The following is a 17,802-nucleotide window of genomic DNA, read 5'->3' on the forward strand; positions in this document are numbered from 1 at the left end:
CATTACCTTTTCTTAATATTTATCAGTGTCATTGATCCACTGCACTCTGCTAATTTTATCAGTCTATCTGATATAGCTGGTCAGTGAATTTACAGAATTCCTCTGAATTCTGATCTGTCTTATAAAATGTCTGACAGATGAATCATTGGTCACCATGGCAGGTTCAAGAGAGGAGCATAACCTCTCACTTAACGTCTCAACTATTTAATCTTTAAACTTATTTAAAACTCCTGGGTTGGTACTTCTAGTTCTGGCAACCTGCTACAAATGCATAAATATTATTTTTGTAGAGCCTCTGCAGCAGGCACTGTGGGGTAAGGCAGGGTCTGCGCTGACTCCCCACAAAGAGCATTCCAGCACAGTGCTCTCTGTGAATTGCTCTGTGCCAAGCCTGCATGCAGAAAAAAAAAAAATTTAGTTTTTCTGCTATGACTAACCACAAACCTCCCTTCCAGGTTCCATTGACATCTGAAACAGGACAGTTGGGTTTTTTCCCCTTTGCAAATCATCTCTCAAAAACCCCTTTGTTCATATATTTAATCTGTTAGAGTTTATAACCTCTTCCATTTTCTCTAGCTTTTTAAAAAATGCTTTGTTTAAAATAACCTTCCTGCCCTTCTGCTAGACATGCTGGCTTTCTGGCACCATTCCTTGTCATTGCTGCAATGGATGGGCATTTGCTCTCTGCTCAGTTTATGTTCAACAGTCTTCTCTATTTCTGTGCAGGCTTTGTTCTGAACTTGGAGTGCAAAACTAGTGAAGTTTTCTATGGTTTGCTGGTTTATGGTTTTTTTCCTTTTCCCCAAGGATGTTGATCTGGAATACATTATGGTTTCCATCGCAGAGCAGATCTTGGAAGGCACAGAATACATTTCTCTGCCTTCAGAATCATGTCAAGGATGGCTTCTCACGCTCTGCTGCTCCACAGAAGTTTGTGGCTAAAATGCAGTGTTGTTACCATGTAATGGATGCAACTTTGATTGACTGACTTCATGATGCCACTGGAAAGATTCCTTCTCCTGTCCCTCTGCCCTGCCCCATGTCCAGTGAGCTGATGGTCTCACAGAAATCTGTAGGTGGGAGTGCAGGGTTGGGTTCACTGTCCTGCGAATTTTGCTGTAATCTCTACGGTGCCAGTTCCTAAGAATCTCTGCTCTTGATCAAAGAGCCCTGCACTTCAGAAGTGCATGAGAACCATAGTGGCTCAGACACTGGAAGGTGATAAAGCACAACCCAACAGAAGCTTTAAAACATCTGAGATCAAACTCAAACAAGAACTGCTGGAAGGCATTCCTTACTGGGCATTTGCAGGTCAGACAAGGCCGGGACATTATTCCATTTGCCCTTAACATTTCTGAATGCTTCTCAAACTTAAAGAGGAAAACCCACACCCAACTATGACTGCCAAAGCCTAAATCTACCGTGGGACTGATTACAGAAAGAAGTAGACACATGGTAAAAAGGCTCAAATGTAGGAACCATTTCTGACTGCCACCCTCTGCCTTTGGCCAGAGAGGGAAACAATGACAGTGCCACTTACAGGTGCCATCTGTTAAAGAATCCATTCAGTAGCTTCAGGTGCAGCTGCAATGGAACTGCAGGTTGAGCTCTGGAGGGGCAGGAGCCTAAGCTCACAGCAAGAGGCCATGAACTGAAGACCCTTTGCAGAAAAGGGCCCAAGGACCTGAGGTCCAGAGAGGGGACCCGGACTCAGAGACGCTGCAGCAGCTGAGGACGCTCAGACTTTCCCTGTGCTGTGAAGGGATAAAACCCCAGGGGATCCTTTGTTTGGGGTCCCTCTTTGGAGGCACCAGCTCAAGGTCTTATTTTGTTGCTTTGCTATTTAGCTGTTGCACCATGATTAAATTATCTCAGGGATCTGGACATCCGTGACTCTGCTACGGAAAACCTGGGGCAGAAGCAGTAAAAAACCTGCTGTGACTGAGTGTGGGATATGAGCTGCCAGGGGCTTGGTCCCAGTTCAGGTGATCCAAGTAACTGCCAGAGTAGCTCTGGGAGGGTTGGACAGGGAAGTTTCCTTAACACAACAAAAAAATTCCCATACTGAGAAAAAACATTCTGAGTGAAGGAGTGAGGCATCCAACAGCAGCTCCAGAGGTGCTCAATGCCTTGAGCTCCAGAAACTCACAGGAAACAGAAGCAGCAGTACAAATTCCAGCTATGCTCCCACAGACCCAGGTCACAGTGTGATTCAGTACTTAAGTTTTAAAGGTCATTAAAGGTTGAAGAAACCGTTTCACGGTGGGAACGATTAATGACTAGAATTCATATTACCAGTGCTTTTCATGACTAATTTATTAAGCTTCTTTTTTGGCATTACCAGGTGAGTTTTACTCCCAGTGTGAAGCTCTCAAAGTTTAAAATTAGTTCCTTAAAAAATCAGGATTTTATTTGATTTGGAGACTGGCAATAAAGAACACATCTGTGAAATCTCTTCAAAAATTTTTTCTAACATGAAAACCTGGGAGAACACAGAGCAGTAAGGCATCTGTTGCTGGCACTCTGCTCAAGCTTGCTGAAGGTCTGTAATAGCATAGGGCTAGAAACATCCCCAAAAAACCATTCAACTTAAGGACATTCAGTTCCTGGTTCACCTAAGGCAAAGAGAACTGCCTCTGCTGCTTTGCTGTAAAGTGGAGAAGATGCAGATTACTCAGGGCAGGCTTTCCCCCTTTTCACTGACTCTGTGGCTACAGCTATTTACTTTATGTCATCTTTGCTAGTCTTGGCAAAGGTGAAAACCTCATCATGCTCCTGGGGCAGCCCATCCCAGCTACTAACTACAGAGAGATTAAAGCAGAGACTCCGTTGTCTTGCTCTCAGAAAGAGCTGCCCTCAAATTACTACACGTTACTAAAATAATACCACAAACTATGACTGTAAGATAAGAAAAAAATATTGTAAGACTGTAAAACATTAGCACCTGGTAACTCTTCCCATTATAATACCACCAACCTTAAGGCAGCTGGCAGCTGCCTCCCATCTCCTTCTCAGTGCAAAATTATTTTGGAAATGATAGAGTTGAAGGAGATGGTGGCATGGGAAGCAAATCAAAATCAGATTTAAAACAATGTCTTGAAGTAAATCATTCACTTCCATACAGAGCAGAAATTTATTAATAGAAAACACAATATGATCTATGCAGGCAAGCAATGGTTTCTGGTACTCTGTGTAATTGGATTAAGTGTTAAGAGAAATTCTGTGTGAGAACTGAGAGCAGCAGAAGAATGAGATATTCAATCTGCTTACACAAACTAAAAAGCATCAGGAGACAGAGTTGCAAGCACCTGTTCCAAAGGCAGGTGATGGTGAAGGATGGACTCAGTGCCTCTCTGTGACCCTTGCTAATGCTCAGTGTCAGCCAGCAAGAACTGGCAAGTCACTTCCAAACACAGATCCTGCCAGAGAACAGACACTGGCTTTGCAGTCAAAAGGAACTCAGTCAAGTGAGCTACAATATGAGCATGGCTGACAGGCTGGGTTTGTGGTCCCAAAGCAGAAATCACAAACCCCTCCAACCATGCAATGCTGAGACCAGTAAACAATTCATGACAACATGTCTGACATATAGAAAGATGCACTTCTCCATCTCCTGCCCTGCCCAAGTGTTACAAGAAGCAGTTAAAACCACAACTTGCACTGCAGTCAAGTATCCAGTGTCATGAGCAAGGCACCCAGCACAGACTGAGGAATACATGGCACTTACTCCCGCTCTGAGAGTAGATCCCCTCTTCCTGCCTAAGGCAGGAAACTGGACCTGCCTAGATCTGTAACAGTTCAGGGTGAACTAAACCATGGCAGCTGAGCTCTGCTCTGTGCAAGGCTGGCAGGGGGGCACTCTGCACTGTTGTTTTGAGACAGCAGAGTGTGAGACTGCAGCCTTCCCCACGGGCTGCAAACAGAACAGAGAACCTCTGGCTTTCTCCCATCCCCTGGGCAGTGGACTAAAGGTGCCACCACCTGCACACACACAGCCTTTGTAAACCTGAAGCCTGCATAACAGAGATCTGAATGCACTAATACACAGGTGAGCCTGAAATAGTTTGTGTGACTGCTAAACCCCAGATGACCTTAACTCCTCAAGGAAACCGGAAGGTAAGCCAAAGGCCATGTTTCTAGCCAAGGACAATCCTCTTACTAATATGATGTCCCAACCTGCATTTCAGTACCTTGCTCAAGACAGTGAACATATTAAAATCTCTTGAAGAAGAGAATGCAGGGCTGTGTTCTGTCTCTCCAAACTTTCCACATCCCTGGGAACTAGAACGGCATAGAATTAAACCTGATAGTACAGTTACTCATTAATTGCTGTGAAATACCATTAATGGATGTTACATAATGGATGAAAATGGCTCAACCTTAAGCACATTTATTTGCTTTGCTCTAAAAACTCACTCACAAGAACATAAAAAGTACAGGAACTTCAAGTATTACAAATGCATAATCACCCCTTTGGCACACTGTTGTCACAGAATACAGAAATCAGAACTAATGTTTATGTAAAACCCAGGGAAGCTCTGTGCACGTACATTTAGAAATAAGAGTCATGTTTCAGTCCAAGTCCAGCTAGTTAAAACTTTCCAGAATCAACATGGCAATTTTACAAAAAAAGTGAGCTTTTTAGATAGAACACCAGATCGGAGGAATCACAGGAAAAGCTTCCCAAGAAACATAAATGATGCAAAAAAAAGGAGGCCAAACTAAAATCCTATTTTAGTAATCGTTATCTTTACAATATTTTTTGCTGTGATGTCAGAAGTCAAAACCAGTACTTTAGTGGTGATGCTAGTTTTAACACAGCATTAATATAGCAGGTATTAAATAGACTTACTTTCTAGATCAAAACATCTTATGTGCTCTAATTGATTTCACTCTAGAACTTTAATCAAATGAACTCATTGTACAAATCAGAGAACAAAGATCTTTCATATCCCAGACAAAATGCTTCAGTAGGGGTGAGAACAGCTCCCATTATTCACACACAGAAAGCAAGCCCTTCCTCAAACGTGCTAACATTCTATTTTATTTCAGCACAGTAAACAGAAACATCTTGTATTCAATGCCACTGGGTAGCACCCACAAGCTGTCTTAAATGAAAAATGAACACAGTTTCAAAAAATGAGGACAATTTCAATTCAACTTCTCCAACATCAGGAAATGCACACAATCGAGTATGTCAATAACTTCTCAGCAGCACATACCCTTTTTGACAGCAGAGCAAGTAAAAATAAAGCAAAGAGGCTAGGCAAGGATAAGCAAACTTTTAAAAATGCAGATTCAAAAAGCTTCAAACTACTTTTAAGTTTACATACTTGCAAAAGAACTTCTCCAAAACTGAATCAGTACAAACATGGGCTTATTGAAAAGTGACACTTGCAGTAAAAGCAAGTAGCAAAAAATTCCTTATCAAGGTCTGACATTAACTCTGCAAACATTGCGCCGTGTTTTACTCTGGGCACAAGCAACTGAGTAACTCCACATTTTCCACTAATGCCAGCAAGACAGCACATTTTTATACCAGGCAATTTCTTTCTTCCAAGGGTTTATGTATGCCTTGTCCTTTCTGTTTCAGATGAACCCTGCACGTCCTAGACTTACTTATTCCCACCTCCTCCTCAAGAACTTTCTGCAAATACTCAGCCAAATCCCAGACCACCTCCACACTCAAAGCCCCCTTCCGCATGGTGTGTGCTGAAAAGCCAAACATTTCTCTGCCTTCCTGTTGGTGGGAAGCAGCAGAGGCAGCTCAAATGATCACATCAACTCATCAGATCAAATGCCAGCTTATTTCAGACTGAAACAACACAGGTTTAGTTGGATAGTTTTACAAATATATCAGCATATTCCTTCATTTCTATTTAAAGCAAATAATCTGGAAAAGAAGAGAGAGATGTAGACTGAGTATCTACTTCTGAAAGCGGCAGAGGGTCTGCAGATAATAATAAAAGCACAGGCACAGCTCTCTTAACAGTGCAGATTAATTAACAGATCACCATACCATATGTCCATCAGCATTCCAGACCATTTATTCGACCATCTGCCCATGGACACTGGGAAAAGCCAAGCCTAGACTTCATTAGGGTTCATACCACTTTCAAGTAAAACGTAGGTCTCAGATTTAGGTTAATACTTTTTAGTTCTGAGAATAACCTAAATTCATATTGATAAAAACCGCTAAGCCTCCATGCTAGCTCTCCACTTCCTCTCCACTGCAGTTACCAGATTATGTGGGGTTGTTTAACTGACACCCAGGCAATCTGTTATGTATCAGGGTTAGCTTTTGTTGCTTGCATACGAACAGTTCAAGAAAACCAGGACAGCTGTATCTGGAAGTCAGCTGTACCAGAAAAGCTAAAAGCTTCCTCACACACATTCACCTCAGAGTAACAAATTTCAGAAGTAGGAAGAAGCAGAAACTTGTGCTGTTGACTTTTCTCAGATCTGATCCTGGAAAGTTACTCAAAAATAAAACCAAACATACAGGGAAATGAATAGAAATTCACAATGGCATTACCCCTTTTCACCAAAGGAAAGACCTTACAAACCTTAAATATACATGTTCCATTGAAAAGCAACACATGTCAAATATGCGTGAGGAATGAAAACAGCGTGAGGAACCCTACACACCTCCTAGAGTCAGTGACAGTGCTAATGACAGTTCCTCAGATGGGATTAAACTAAACACTTCTCCCATTCATAAGCATGGCCCAGCTGCAGAGAACATTTTGAAATTCCAGATTTCAGACAGAGGGAAGTCTAAAAGCACCACAGAACTGAGGGTGGCTGTTACTCTGGCTGTATCCAAGGAGAAGCTAGAGCAGGGACATCAGTCAGTCCTGGAAGGAGCTGGGACCCTGAGGTTAGTTGGTTAGAGCATGATGCTAATAACACCAGAGACGGTGGGTTCAATACAGCCCATTCACTTAAGAGTTAGACTCAATGATTCTTGAGGGTCCCTTCCAACTCAGCATATTCTGTGAAATTCTAGCATAGACTTACAGCAAATGACCTCATGGCCAAGGGCACAGAATAATACAGACAGATAAAACAGGACGTGTTCCAATATGTCAGAGTCTTTCAGTGGGGAGCTCTAACTGGATCTGCACTGCCAACAGGGTTATCAACAGTGCTGACAGAGGCTCACCTTTACCTCACCACCCCCTTCCCTCACTGCACTGCCTGCAGCCCTGCAAGCACAGCTCAGGATGTGAGCTGGTCATCCCCAGTCAAAGCTACAGCTTTAACTCCATTTAAAAAAAGATTTTTTTGAGCTATTAGAAAAATAAAAAGGTCTGAAACACAAATCTCACATCACTGATGCCATGGTCTCATATTGCAAACGCTACACTGTATAAGATAATAAAATCTACCTCACAAATTCTTTAAGTTTTGCCTTAAAACCCACCAGGGCCCTTGCAGATGTTGCTGCTATTGGAAGCTGATTGAGAACTTCACTGCACTGTAACTGGAAACCATCTTCAACCAGTCTGTGTGGCCAGTTTGTGCCTATTCTTGTCAAACTGAGATACTCCCCAAGGCTCTTCCTCCCTTTGAAACTCAGTACAAATGAAAACACTGCCCCAGCCTAAGTGCTTTTAAATCATTCTCTATACAAGAGGATATTCCTTCCTCTGAAAGCCCTGGTAATCTTCTTCACTTCAAATTCCTGTGACACTGGTAAAGTCATAGAGGCCTGGATGTGCTTTGCTAAATTAAAAAGCAGCAGTAATTTTTCACAGGACACAAACTCAGTCTCCAAGTGTAAGCACAGTTCTTGGTACTAGCAGCTGAGACAGAAAACCCAAGGATCCAACACACCCACACCATCCATCCTCTCTGGCAGATTTCAGAGACTTAAACCAGCCCTTGTGCCACTTTCTAGCTATGATGTGAGGGAATGTCAAGCCAGGTGCGTCCTGAAACTACACCTTGCAGGGAGAGATGCTGGAGGAAGGTGAGGCTGGGACAATATTTACAGCCATGAGAGACACCATGTTAACATCTTGGTGGAAAAAAAAAAAAAAAAGGTATTCTACATTAATTATATGGTTTCCCAGAAAGAACATCTTGCCTCCTGCCCAACTGTTGCCATGGCCACCAGCTCACTGGTGATCTACAGTAAAGCACAGAAACAAAAGCCTGTCCTTCCTGGCCTAGTACTCCCCAGAGTACCACTCCCTGGTTGCAGACCACGCAGATTTTCCCAAAGCTCAGCCCTGGAGAGGACAACCACAGCTCTGGGACATGCTGTGTGCACAGGCTGGTGGCTGCAGTGCCAGGTTTCTGCAGGGTTTGCCCAGCTTCAGATCTGGGGCTCTGTTTAAAGAAAAGTGCAAAGAGGCTTTGCTTGTTGAGGAAAAGCGTAGAGCCAAAAGGCAGCAGCTACACACAGCTCTGTGACAGGGCCTCTTTCCCACCTTCCCACTCTGCTCTGGCTCCCTCGAGCCATGCTGCTCACATCCAGGCAAGGCGTGGGAATGCCCAGAGCTTTGGTGGGTCAGTAGAGAACTGGCAGCAGAGGCCAATACACAATATATTCATATTCTTCCCAATCCTGGTACATAGACCACAGTAGGAAGTGCCTCTGTTGTTTACACTTACTCAAAGGCATTGCACCTATTTTTACCCATTACATATCTGACATGGGAGCAAACTTTACCTCTAAAGGTAAGAGAAGATATAGATAGATGGAAACATGACAGTACAGGAAAGTGTTTTAAACCTGTTATCTAACTTTATTTCAAAAGAAAAACCATGGCTTAACACTATTGCTGCTTACCTTCATAGGACTGTATTTGCTATGTTCCTGCTGTGCACAAGCTTGCAAATAATTTTCTGGAATGGCCTACATCAACGGACTTCTAGTAAATTTATCATGATGTTGCCAGCCCTTAGTGTGCTACAGCAGTGCAGTATTACCTACCCTATGCTGAGCAGAAGACTACAGACACAACAGCCTCCAACTGCTAGAGAGAAACAACAGCCACCAGATGCATACCCACATGCTTAGTGAGAAGGCAGCAGGATAATCTGGTATGGAAATGAGCCTGTGCTCCACAAAATGTCCCACAGAATCTCAGCGCTCTGCTCTGCCCAGCACAGAGTATATGTCCTCTGTCTTAGATGCTGGTGGAGCAATCACTTCTACAAAAGGATTATTCCTATGGCAACCAGAGCCATTGGGCTCACCTCTGTACCACCAATAAACTCCTGGTAAACAACCATGGCTGTGCCAAACCACGCCCAGCAAAGCAGTGTGCTGTACCTGGGGCAGCACTCTCACTTCCATCTCCCCTCAAGACAAGCAGGTAGAGCATGCAAGCTCCTCCTTTCCCGGCCAATGAACCAGACAAGACATGAAAGAGCTGCAGTTCCTCTGCATACTGCATTTTTCCAAGAAACTGTTATTCAGGAGACCAGCCATCCTGCAAGATGTTGTGCAGCCTTGGCAGAGCAATCGGCATCTCAGAACCTTCATGCTACTTGGCACATGAGGGTGAAGGGCAATTTCTGTCACTGGCTATATACCAGGTCTTATTGAATAAACCTTAAGAGGAGCTAAAATTAAAATACAGAGTTTTTTTTCATCTCTCTCAACAGTACTGCTGAGCTATGGAGAGTTACCAATTGATCCTTGTCTCCTAGACATGATCTTACCTGACAGTCGAAGTCCTGGAAGTTGCGAGCTGCATTCTGTTAATGAAAAACAGGAAAAAAAAAAAAGAAAAAAAGGAGATCAGCACAATTCTCCAGAACACCCCTAATAACAGCATGAAAGTTTCTCACAGAGAACTCTGTTATAGCACAGTTGAGACTGGTTGCAGTCAGGTAAGCAGTGAAATGCAAGACCTGTACAAGCAAACTCCATGCAAGATCTCCCCATTCCTATACAACAAGGTTATAGGGCTGTAAGGAGGCTACCAGCCAAGGGAAGTGAGTACCTGTGTGCGCATCTGAGATTGTTCAAGCAGGGACAGATGCACATAGGAAGGACACTGGCCACAGCTGGGCTGCATATGGGTCTGGGTTTTGTCTATTCCTGGCATCCATTAACAATTTGGATGCAAAACTCCTAAAGGAGTACTCCTGGGATCTCACATACTGAGTGCAGGAAAACAAGCCATGCAGTCAGCTTCTGTGCAGCCACTCCTGCAGGTATGGGATTATTCCATGACAGACACAAGGACCTGCAAGCTCCTGAAACCCAAGTGCATGGGAATTGTGTGCAGTAGCTCACCACTGATTCTTCTCAGAGGGTGACCCCTTGCATGCAGGTGAACACAGTCAGTACAGCACCCACTTGGCATCCTGCAGGTTGGAAGATCTGCAGGAACCTGTCCTTGTGCCCACGTGCTTTGTGAAATACTGTCTCTAACCACACAGTAGGTTACATCACTGACAGCTATCAGCAGAAGGCTGAGATGGCATCCCAGCTTAGGGACATGTTTTAGGCATAGCACCCATTGTGATTTGATACTGGCCAAATGCCAGGCACCCATGAAAGCCATTCATTTACCCTCTCTTGCTTTCACCTCGGCTGAGGAGAGGGAAAAAAATTAACAAAGGGCTCATGAGTCTCAACTCATGAGGACTGGGAGAAAACACTCGAAGGACAAAACAGGTTCAAATTTAAAGGTATAAAGTAAATTCATTATTATCAGAGTCAGAGGAGGACAACGAGAAGTAAAAGAAGACTTTAAAGCATCTTGTTTTTCTCCCAACCCCTTCCTCCTTCCCACCAACAGCACAAGGAGACAGGGCATAGGGGTTTTGGACAGTTCATCACTCGAGATCTGTTTGCTCAGGAGGACAAGTCTTGTCTCTGCTATGCCATGGGGCCCCTCCCACAGGAGACAGTTCTCCATGAACTTCTGCAGCATGGCTCTAATCTCACAAGCAGCAGTCTGCCCAAAACTGCTGCGGTGTGGATCACTTGTCCACAGGGTGCAGTCCTCTAAGGATGGGCTGCTCTAGTTTAGAAGCAAAGGCTCTGTCTCTGGAGACAGGGGCCCTCTCTCCATTTGGGTCTCCCACTGGATCACAGCTTTCTCTGGCATCCACCCACTCTGGCATGAGCACTCCTCCCATGGGCTACGAGCGGATCTCTGCATCCCCCATGGACCTCATGGGCTGCAGGGACACAGCTGCTTCACCGTGGTGCTCATCATGGTCTACAGAAATGTAGCCATAATATTTTATGAAAAATCCTCTGCTAGGATTTTTCCTGTCCTGATGAGCTGAGAGCCTCAGGAAAGAAATGTAAACAATAACTATCTGCTGCTGTGGAATGCAACAGGTGCATCTTCCATTGGTCCATGTGGATTGTTTTCAATTAGTGACCAACCACAGCCACCTGTGCCAAGGCTGTGAGCAGTCACAAGATTTTGTTGTGCATTCTATTCTATTCTTGTTCTTGGTAGCCTTCTGATCCTTCCTCTCTCTCTGTTCTTTTAGTATAGTTTTAATGTAGTATTTTAATATAATATATAACATAATAAATCAGCCTTCTGAGCAAAATGGAGTCAAACCTCGTGTCCTCACACATGGGGTCCCTACCTCAAGACAAAAGAATCTCAGCTTTGACACTTGGAGCACCTCTTCCCCCTCGTTTTCCACTGACCTTGGTGTTGCACTGTTGTTCTCCCTCACATGTGCTCACCTCCTCCTCTTCTCTGGCTAGCAATAAAACTGCTGCTCATAGGTACTTTTGATTACAAGTTCTGCTAATTCAAAGATTCCTACAGGATCCCGCTGCTCAGAGAGATTGATCTAATCTAGGTTCCATGCCCAAGAGTCTCTCACCATATTTCTGCTGCTGGCCGTGCGGCCCCGCCACCACCAAGTGGGCAGTGACGGCCACCACAGCACTGGCGCTATTTAACGCCTCTCTTCCTGCGGGACATTCAGAAGGAGAAGCTGCTGCCCTTGCCCCTGCCCTTCTCCCCGCAGCACGGCTGGCTAGGGATGGCCAGGCAGTAGAGGCTTGCCACACGCTGCACCAGGATGGCAGCAGCTGTGGCACCTCACCACCCCTGGAGAAAACTGCGTGCATGCTGTTTCAAGTTTTCTTCTTAACTATGTCATCACAGAGCCATTACCAACCTCTCTAACTGGGCCAACAGCATGACCATCTTCAGAGCCATCAGAGATTGGCTCTGTTGGGCATGGTGGAATCTTCTAGCAGCTTCTCACAGAAGCTACTCCTGTGGCCCTCCCTCACTACCAAAAACCAGGCTGTGCCAAATCAACACACACCTTAGTACTAAAATTAATAGGAGAAAACTAGGATCACATATGGACAACAGAAAAACTCCAAACATTTCTTCTGGTTGAGCACCCTCATTCCTCTCCATATGGTAAACACATGCCTGTGTTTTCCTTGCTGCAGAGCCTTGCCTTGTTAATAACAACAAGAGTTGCTACCTATTTTCTGCACTTTGAGACATTTGAAATATCTGCAAATCTGTTTTAAGAATCCATTCCCCTCATTCCTCTTGTGTGTTAAGTATGGAACTGCGGCTGTATTTTGAGCAGGACATAGCAAAACCCACTAAATCCTGAGTATTGGGGAAAAGAAAATAAAAAACAGTCTCCTCTTATTTCAGTTTGAGACCCTGAAATTAACTGAGATTTCTACACCATCACCAGCTTATGAAGCAGGTCAGTTCAGTCACCCATTTCTTTATGGAGAAATGAGAAACATTTGTATATGGTACTGTATTTGGATGGTGCATGCTAAGTAAAAAAGAAGGTGATCTGAATTTGTACTTAAAAAAGTCTGAGATTCCCCAAGCAAGTGGGGAGGAAATGACACAAAGCAAGGAATGAGGCTCTGAATTGGGCTACTTGTTGTAAAGGCATACCATGAGGCAAAAGAAGCTGACATGCCCTGACTCTCACATACTTGATTTTAACACACTGAAAATCTGACTTTAAACCATTTATTCATTGTCTTCATTTGAGAAACTTTAAGGCAAGTTTTTCAGGCCTCTGAATATGCCATGCCTGCACCTCAAAGCACAGAGCTGGCTCGGCTGACTCAACCCAGTCTAAAGGCTGCCCATTTCATTTCCTGAATCTGGCTCTGGCATTTCAGTAACTTTTCACTGAGGCTGAATTAACAGGAATTAAAGGTGCCAGAATAATAAAGTGCCACTGGGATAGTTTTTCTGATCAGGTAATACTCTTTTTTTTCTCTCTTTCAACTAAATGGGAACATTTGAAGTTCCTTTGCTTCCCCAGTAAAAAGTCACTGCATTTTAGTGAGTCTGAACAAGGTAAACGAACATAATGTTCATGTAATGCAATTTTACTTCCCTGTACTCGATATGAGTTACACACTAAGTAACATTAAGTTACACACAAACAAAATAGCGTTTATATTCTTCAAAAGTCAAGCTTGTAACTTTTGCTGACTTGAGGCAGAACAAAGCCAGGACACAGTCATCCACAGTGACATTACCTATAGTTCAGACAAGTGAACAAGATATAACCAATTTCCACTTCCACTGGTAATTCCACTGGTTTAAGAGTCTGAGACACCAGAGCTCCTTCTCTGTGCACAGTAGCCTTTGTGTCTGAGGAGTTCATGAGCACTCACTCATTAGTACCTTAGGAGTGTACTGTACTATTTCTGGCCATTAATCCATGCTGGCTCAAACTCCAATATCTAAAGTGAGTTGTCAGTAAAAACCTTAGTGAACTGCCAGCTCAATAGATTTTGGACTCTGATATGTTGCACAGAACAGCAGGTTATTGCACCACACCCTCATGCTCCATAAATTATGTCTAAAAAGTACATGTATTATCTCAAGCTTGAAAGCCTTAATAAGGGTCAGACCTTGGAGGTGGCTGCTCCCTGAGGCTCTCATTTTGGTAAAAGTGTGAAAAGGAGAGCCAGTGCATACTTCTCTTCCCATGCAGTACTGAGGATGGTTCTGGAGCTACCTTTCATATTTTTCCCTACTGATATACGATATATTTCCTGTAACTTCAACACTGAGTCAAGCAAAGAAGTAATCATTCTCTGTGTGCCCTTCTGCACCCTGGTTAATACCACTTGGTGTTCTGTTTGGATGAGAACTCTGCATTTGAACCACAATGGACACCACACAAGAACTGGATGGGGCTGACCTGGCAATACTTGAGAGAAAGACTGGAAACTTATTAAGTGAAAACCACTTTGATTTGGCATGCCTCAATGTCTCTTACTTAGGTCAGCTGACTGAAGCAAGGGCAATCTACCCAGTTCAAACACAGAAAATCCCAGGAGAATCATGAGCAAGATCTGGGCCACTGGATTTAGGAAGCTTGTCTTCTGTAAATGTTTATCTCTTGTTTTGAAATGACAAACTGCCCTCTAAGTCTGTATTTCATTATTTTATTTGCTGATCTACACTGATTTTGTACTTTCAAGACTCACCTTTCCAGGAAACATTTTTTTTAAAAATGGTGGAAGCCCAGTAAGTCAGTACTAGTCTGTCAGATCAGGCAGCTGGACTGCAGATTTCAGCTGATACAGATACTAAAACCAGATATGCTAGAACACTAAAGAAATGAGCAAAAACTAATCAGTACAGATTAAAACATAGCAGAATTCCAGATATGTCACCGATTTTGTGAGAGACAATGCAGTCTTCTGCAAGCACACAGTGAATGGTCAAACCACCACAGACAGCCCTTCAGCAGCACAAGCCAGATCCTCCTGATCATCAGCCATCAAACAGCAAAGCCTTACGAACTCATTCCCACACCATCAGACTTGGCTGCGAGCTAAGGAAAGTGACCAAACCACATTGCTCATAATCACAGTTTGCAGATGCAAGATGCTACATCTTGCCTTTAATGAACTTAGGCTCTCTCAACAACAGTTTGTGGTAGAATCTACTAAGCTCAGATGGCTCTTCCCCAGCCCACAGAAGACAGAGTGAAAGACTTAAACAGCTACTGCAATACAATGATTTTCCAAAGTCTCAGTATTGCATAAATCTGGGCTGCTTTAACTGGGGTCTGCAGACATTAAAAGGAAATTACTCTCCATTACTAAATCCAGGGAGACAGGGCTGTTTTAGGGATCAAAACATTAAAGGATCATTTAAGACAGAATATTTTCAACAAAAAAAAGTAAAGTAAAAGTAAAAAAACCAAACCAAATGACAAAACAAAACAAGAACAACCCAAAACCAAAACAAAAGCCAGGATACAATGCAGCACTTCTCTAACAAGGAGAAACTTATTAGAGGTTCTACAGCTACACCAGGTCAGGAATGGGATCACCTTTCCAACTGCTGTCCAGCCTTTGCAAATCCTTAGTACAGGCATGATGTTTTGTTTGGCCAGGACTCCAAAATTACCTGAATTGTTGTGGTCTGTCTTTCCTGGAGACTTTGGAAGAGTGGGTGGTGGTAGACTACCAAAGTGGGGAAGAATTTACTGGGTTTCAGTACTTAAGGTACTCCAATCTGTGGACAGATTCTGGCAGCTAGGGCTCCTTGCCAGACACAAAGTCATGCCAAGTACACCTGTGAGGACAAAGCAGCAGCCAGCATTACCTTGTCATTCAGGAGTGGCTTGATCTCTGTCAGCTGAACATCCTGCAGTTCATCCATTGTGCTGGAAGTAGAGCCAATTAATCCTCAAAGCAGCAAAAAGGGATTCTGAAACAAAGGCATATTGTTAGAAACAGCATTACAAGATATGCTAATCAAAGAACGCTGAGAGATTTTTCATTAGACTTGTCTGTGCTTCCAATTAAGCCTGCAAGAAGCTGGTTCTGGATGCAACACAAAGCACCTGTAAATGCAGAAGGCAAACCCTGTGCTGCTCTCACTGTGTCAGTCTGGTTACTCCTTGTCCTGCCCACTGAAAGCTGCCCCTGAAAACTCAGGCCTTTCAAGTGAGAAACTGCATCTACTTCCATGCATTGCTGGTATTTCAGGCATAGCTTGTCTGGAAATGAACTGGAAATTACTTGCCATGCGGACTGAAAAACTGTTTGATACTGATTTCCCCTGCCACGCCCTACATATCCAAACCCCAGCATCCTGCCACCAAAGGCAAGGCTGTGCTGTATTCCTGAGACATAGAGCCAAAACCACATCCATACACAGGAGACAGAGGTGTGGAGATCCACGCTCATTGCTGGCAGAACATAAGAGAGTCCAGAACTCAGGGCAGCCCTTGCCATACAAGGTGAGACATAAAAATCACCCAAGATAGTGCTGGTCCAGTGAAACATGTGCAGACAACACTGTTAGCCTGGCAGCCCAAACCATCACTATCAGATGGTGCAGAGTCAGCAAAGGAAAGAAAAAAAATGTAATTAACAGTATAAGAAACTGCCATATGTCTGTGGGAAATTGCTGCTGCCACAGAGCCAGAGGAGAAATCTTCAAGTATAAATACAGCAATGAAGATGGAGGAATAATATGGCTGAGTTTACAAGGCATTTAATTTTTATCTAGACACTCTAGCTGTGTTTCTAGACAGAAGATTTCTAGTGCAAGCACTTGCAAGCAACATGAAAAGGGCTCTGGCAAAAGATGATCACACCTGATGGTGCAGCCTACCTGGTTGTTCAGGACAATTGTACCTATTACTGCAGATGAAATAAACAAAGTCATCAACTTAATTTGATGGAATAGAAATAAGCATGTGGTGGACTTCCTAGGCATCAGCTGAGTGTGCCAAGAAAATACTTTTGAATACTGTCACAAATCAAATTCTTTGTCTAAGATATTATAGGCTACTAATCACAGAAGAAGAAGAGTGGAAAAAGAACAATTGTGTTCACCATCCACCTTAATTCAAGACAAACATGCACTGGGGAGGAGGGGTCCTCCTCACCCCAAGTGCTGTGCAAAGCTGCACCCTTTCACCCTTTGTGCCAGGAGTAACCCCTGGGGTGGGGGGGAGCTGAAGCCAGTCTGTCACAAAACAAATTAAAACAAAATGCCTTTCCTTCTGAAAATCAGCCATAGGAACATCGGTCTCCTCTAGCTCCTTTGCTTTGGGAAACTCAATTATTTTTCTTTTTCAGACTTTTTTTTGCTGTAAAACATACAGTATAGTTGTGAGAGTTTCAAGAAATCAGTTCTCTACCGGCAACAACCCCCTTACTCTACAATTAATTTTTATTCAGAAGAGGAGTAAGAGCCATTATGTAGTGCACTGTAAGTCCCAGAGGAAAGCTCTTTACTGTCATACTGCTAAGACATTATGGAATAAAAAAAATATTTCTGCTAAGGAATTACAACTGCCATATATATGGGACTGATCAAGAGCTCAACATCTACCAGGTTCTCTCCAGAACAGCATCACACAAGGTTACAGACACAAAAGGAATTTCAAACAAGCATCACAAAGCTTATCTGCAGATAAGGTGCAGACAGGTGACACAGTACTAGAATGACCACCTTCACCTCACTAGTTGGAGAGCATATCCCTTCTCTTATGCTCCTTTGAGAAGACACCTACTGGTGGCAAGCAAGAAGGTCATAGTTATTCTTGGGGGTCACCCAAGAGACAAAGAAGTTGTCCACTCTACCCAAGGGAATGAAAAAACTGTGCACACACCAGCCACCTTTCTCTGTGGGTTTTTATACATGTGGGAGTTTTCCTGAGCCTTGGGTTCTGCCCAAACCAAAGTCTACAGAGAAGGAGGACACCAGTATAGTAACCCCTCTCTACTGAGCTGTGGCTGACCAAAGAACACCTCAGAGCACCAATTACTCTGCATTAGATTGCTCAAAGAAACTTTTGCTACAGCCTTGCAGACATCTC

General features: G+C 43.5%; 1 protein-coding gene across 5 annotated transcripts in view; it reads right to left on the reverse strand.

Moving 5' to 3' along the window:
* The window catches only part of NDRG3 (NDRG family member 3), a 61,218-nt gene that overhangs the window by 18,286 nt on the left and 25,130 nt on the right, over window positions 1–17,802 (reverse strand). For all 5 annotated transcript variants that reach the window (XM_064391142.1, XM_064391141.1, XM_064391137.1 and 2 more), the window contains 2 exons: window positions 15,573–15,677; window positions 9,679–9,714 (listed from right to left, as the gene is read on the reverse strand). In XM_064391142.1, the coding sequence (XP_064247212.1) occupies window positions 9,679–9,714; window positions 15,573–15,629 (93 nt within the window). In that variant the 5' untranslated portion in view covers window positions 15,630–15,677. The remainder of the gene's footprint in view (window positions 1–9,678; window positions 9,715–15,572; window positions 15,678–17,802) is intronic.

This window comes from Passer domesticus, chromosome 16, assembly GCF_036417665.1.
Source record: "Passer domesticus isolate bPasDom1 chromosome 16, bPasDom1.hap1, whole genome shotgun sequence".
Classification (NCBI taxonomy): Eukaryota; Metazoa; Chordata; class Aves; order Passeriformes; family Passeridae; genus Passer; species Passer domesticus.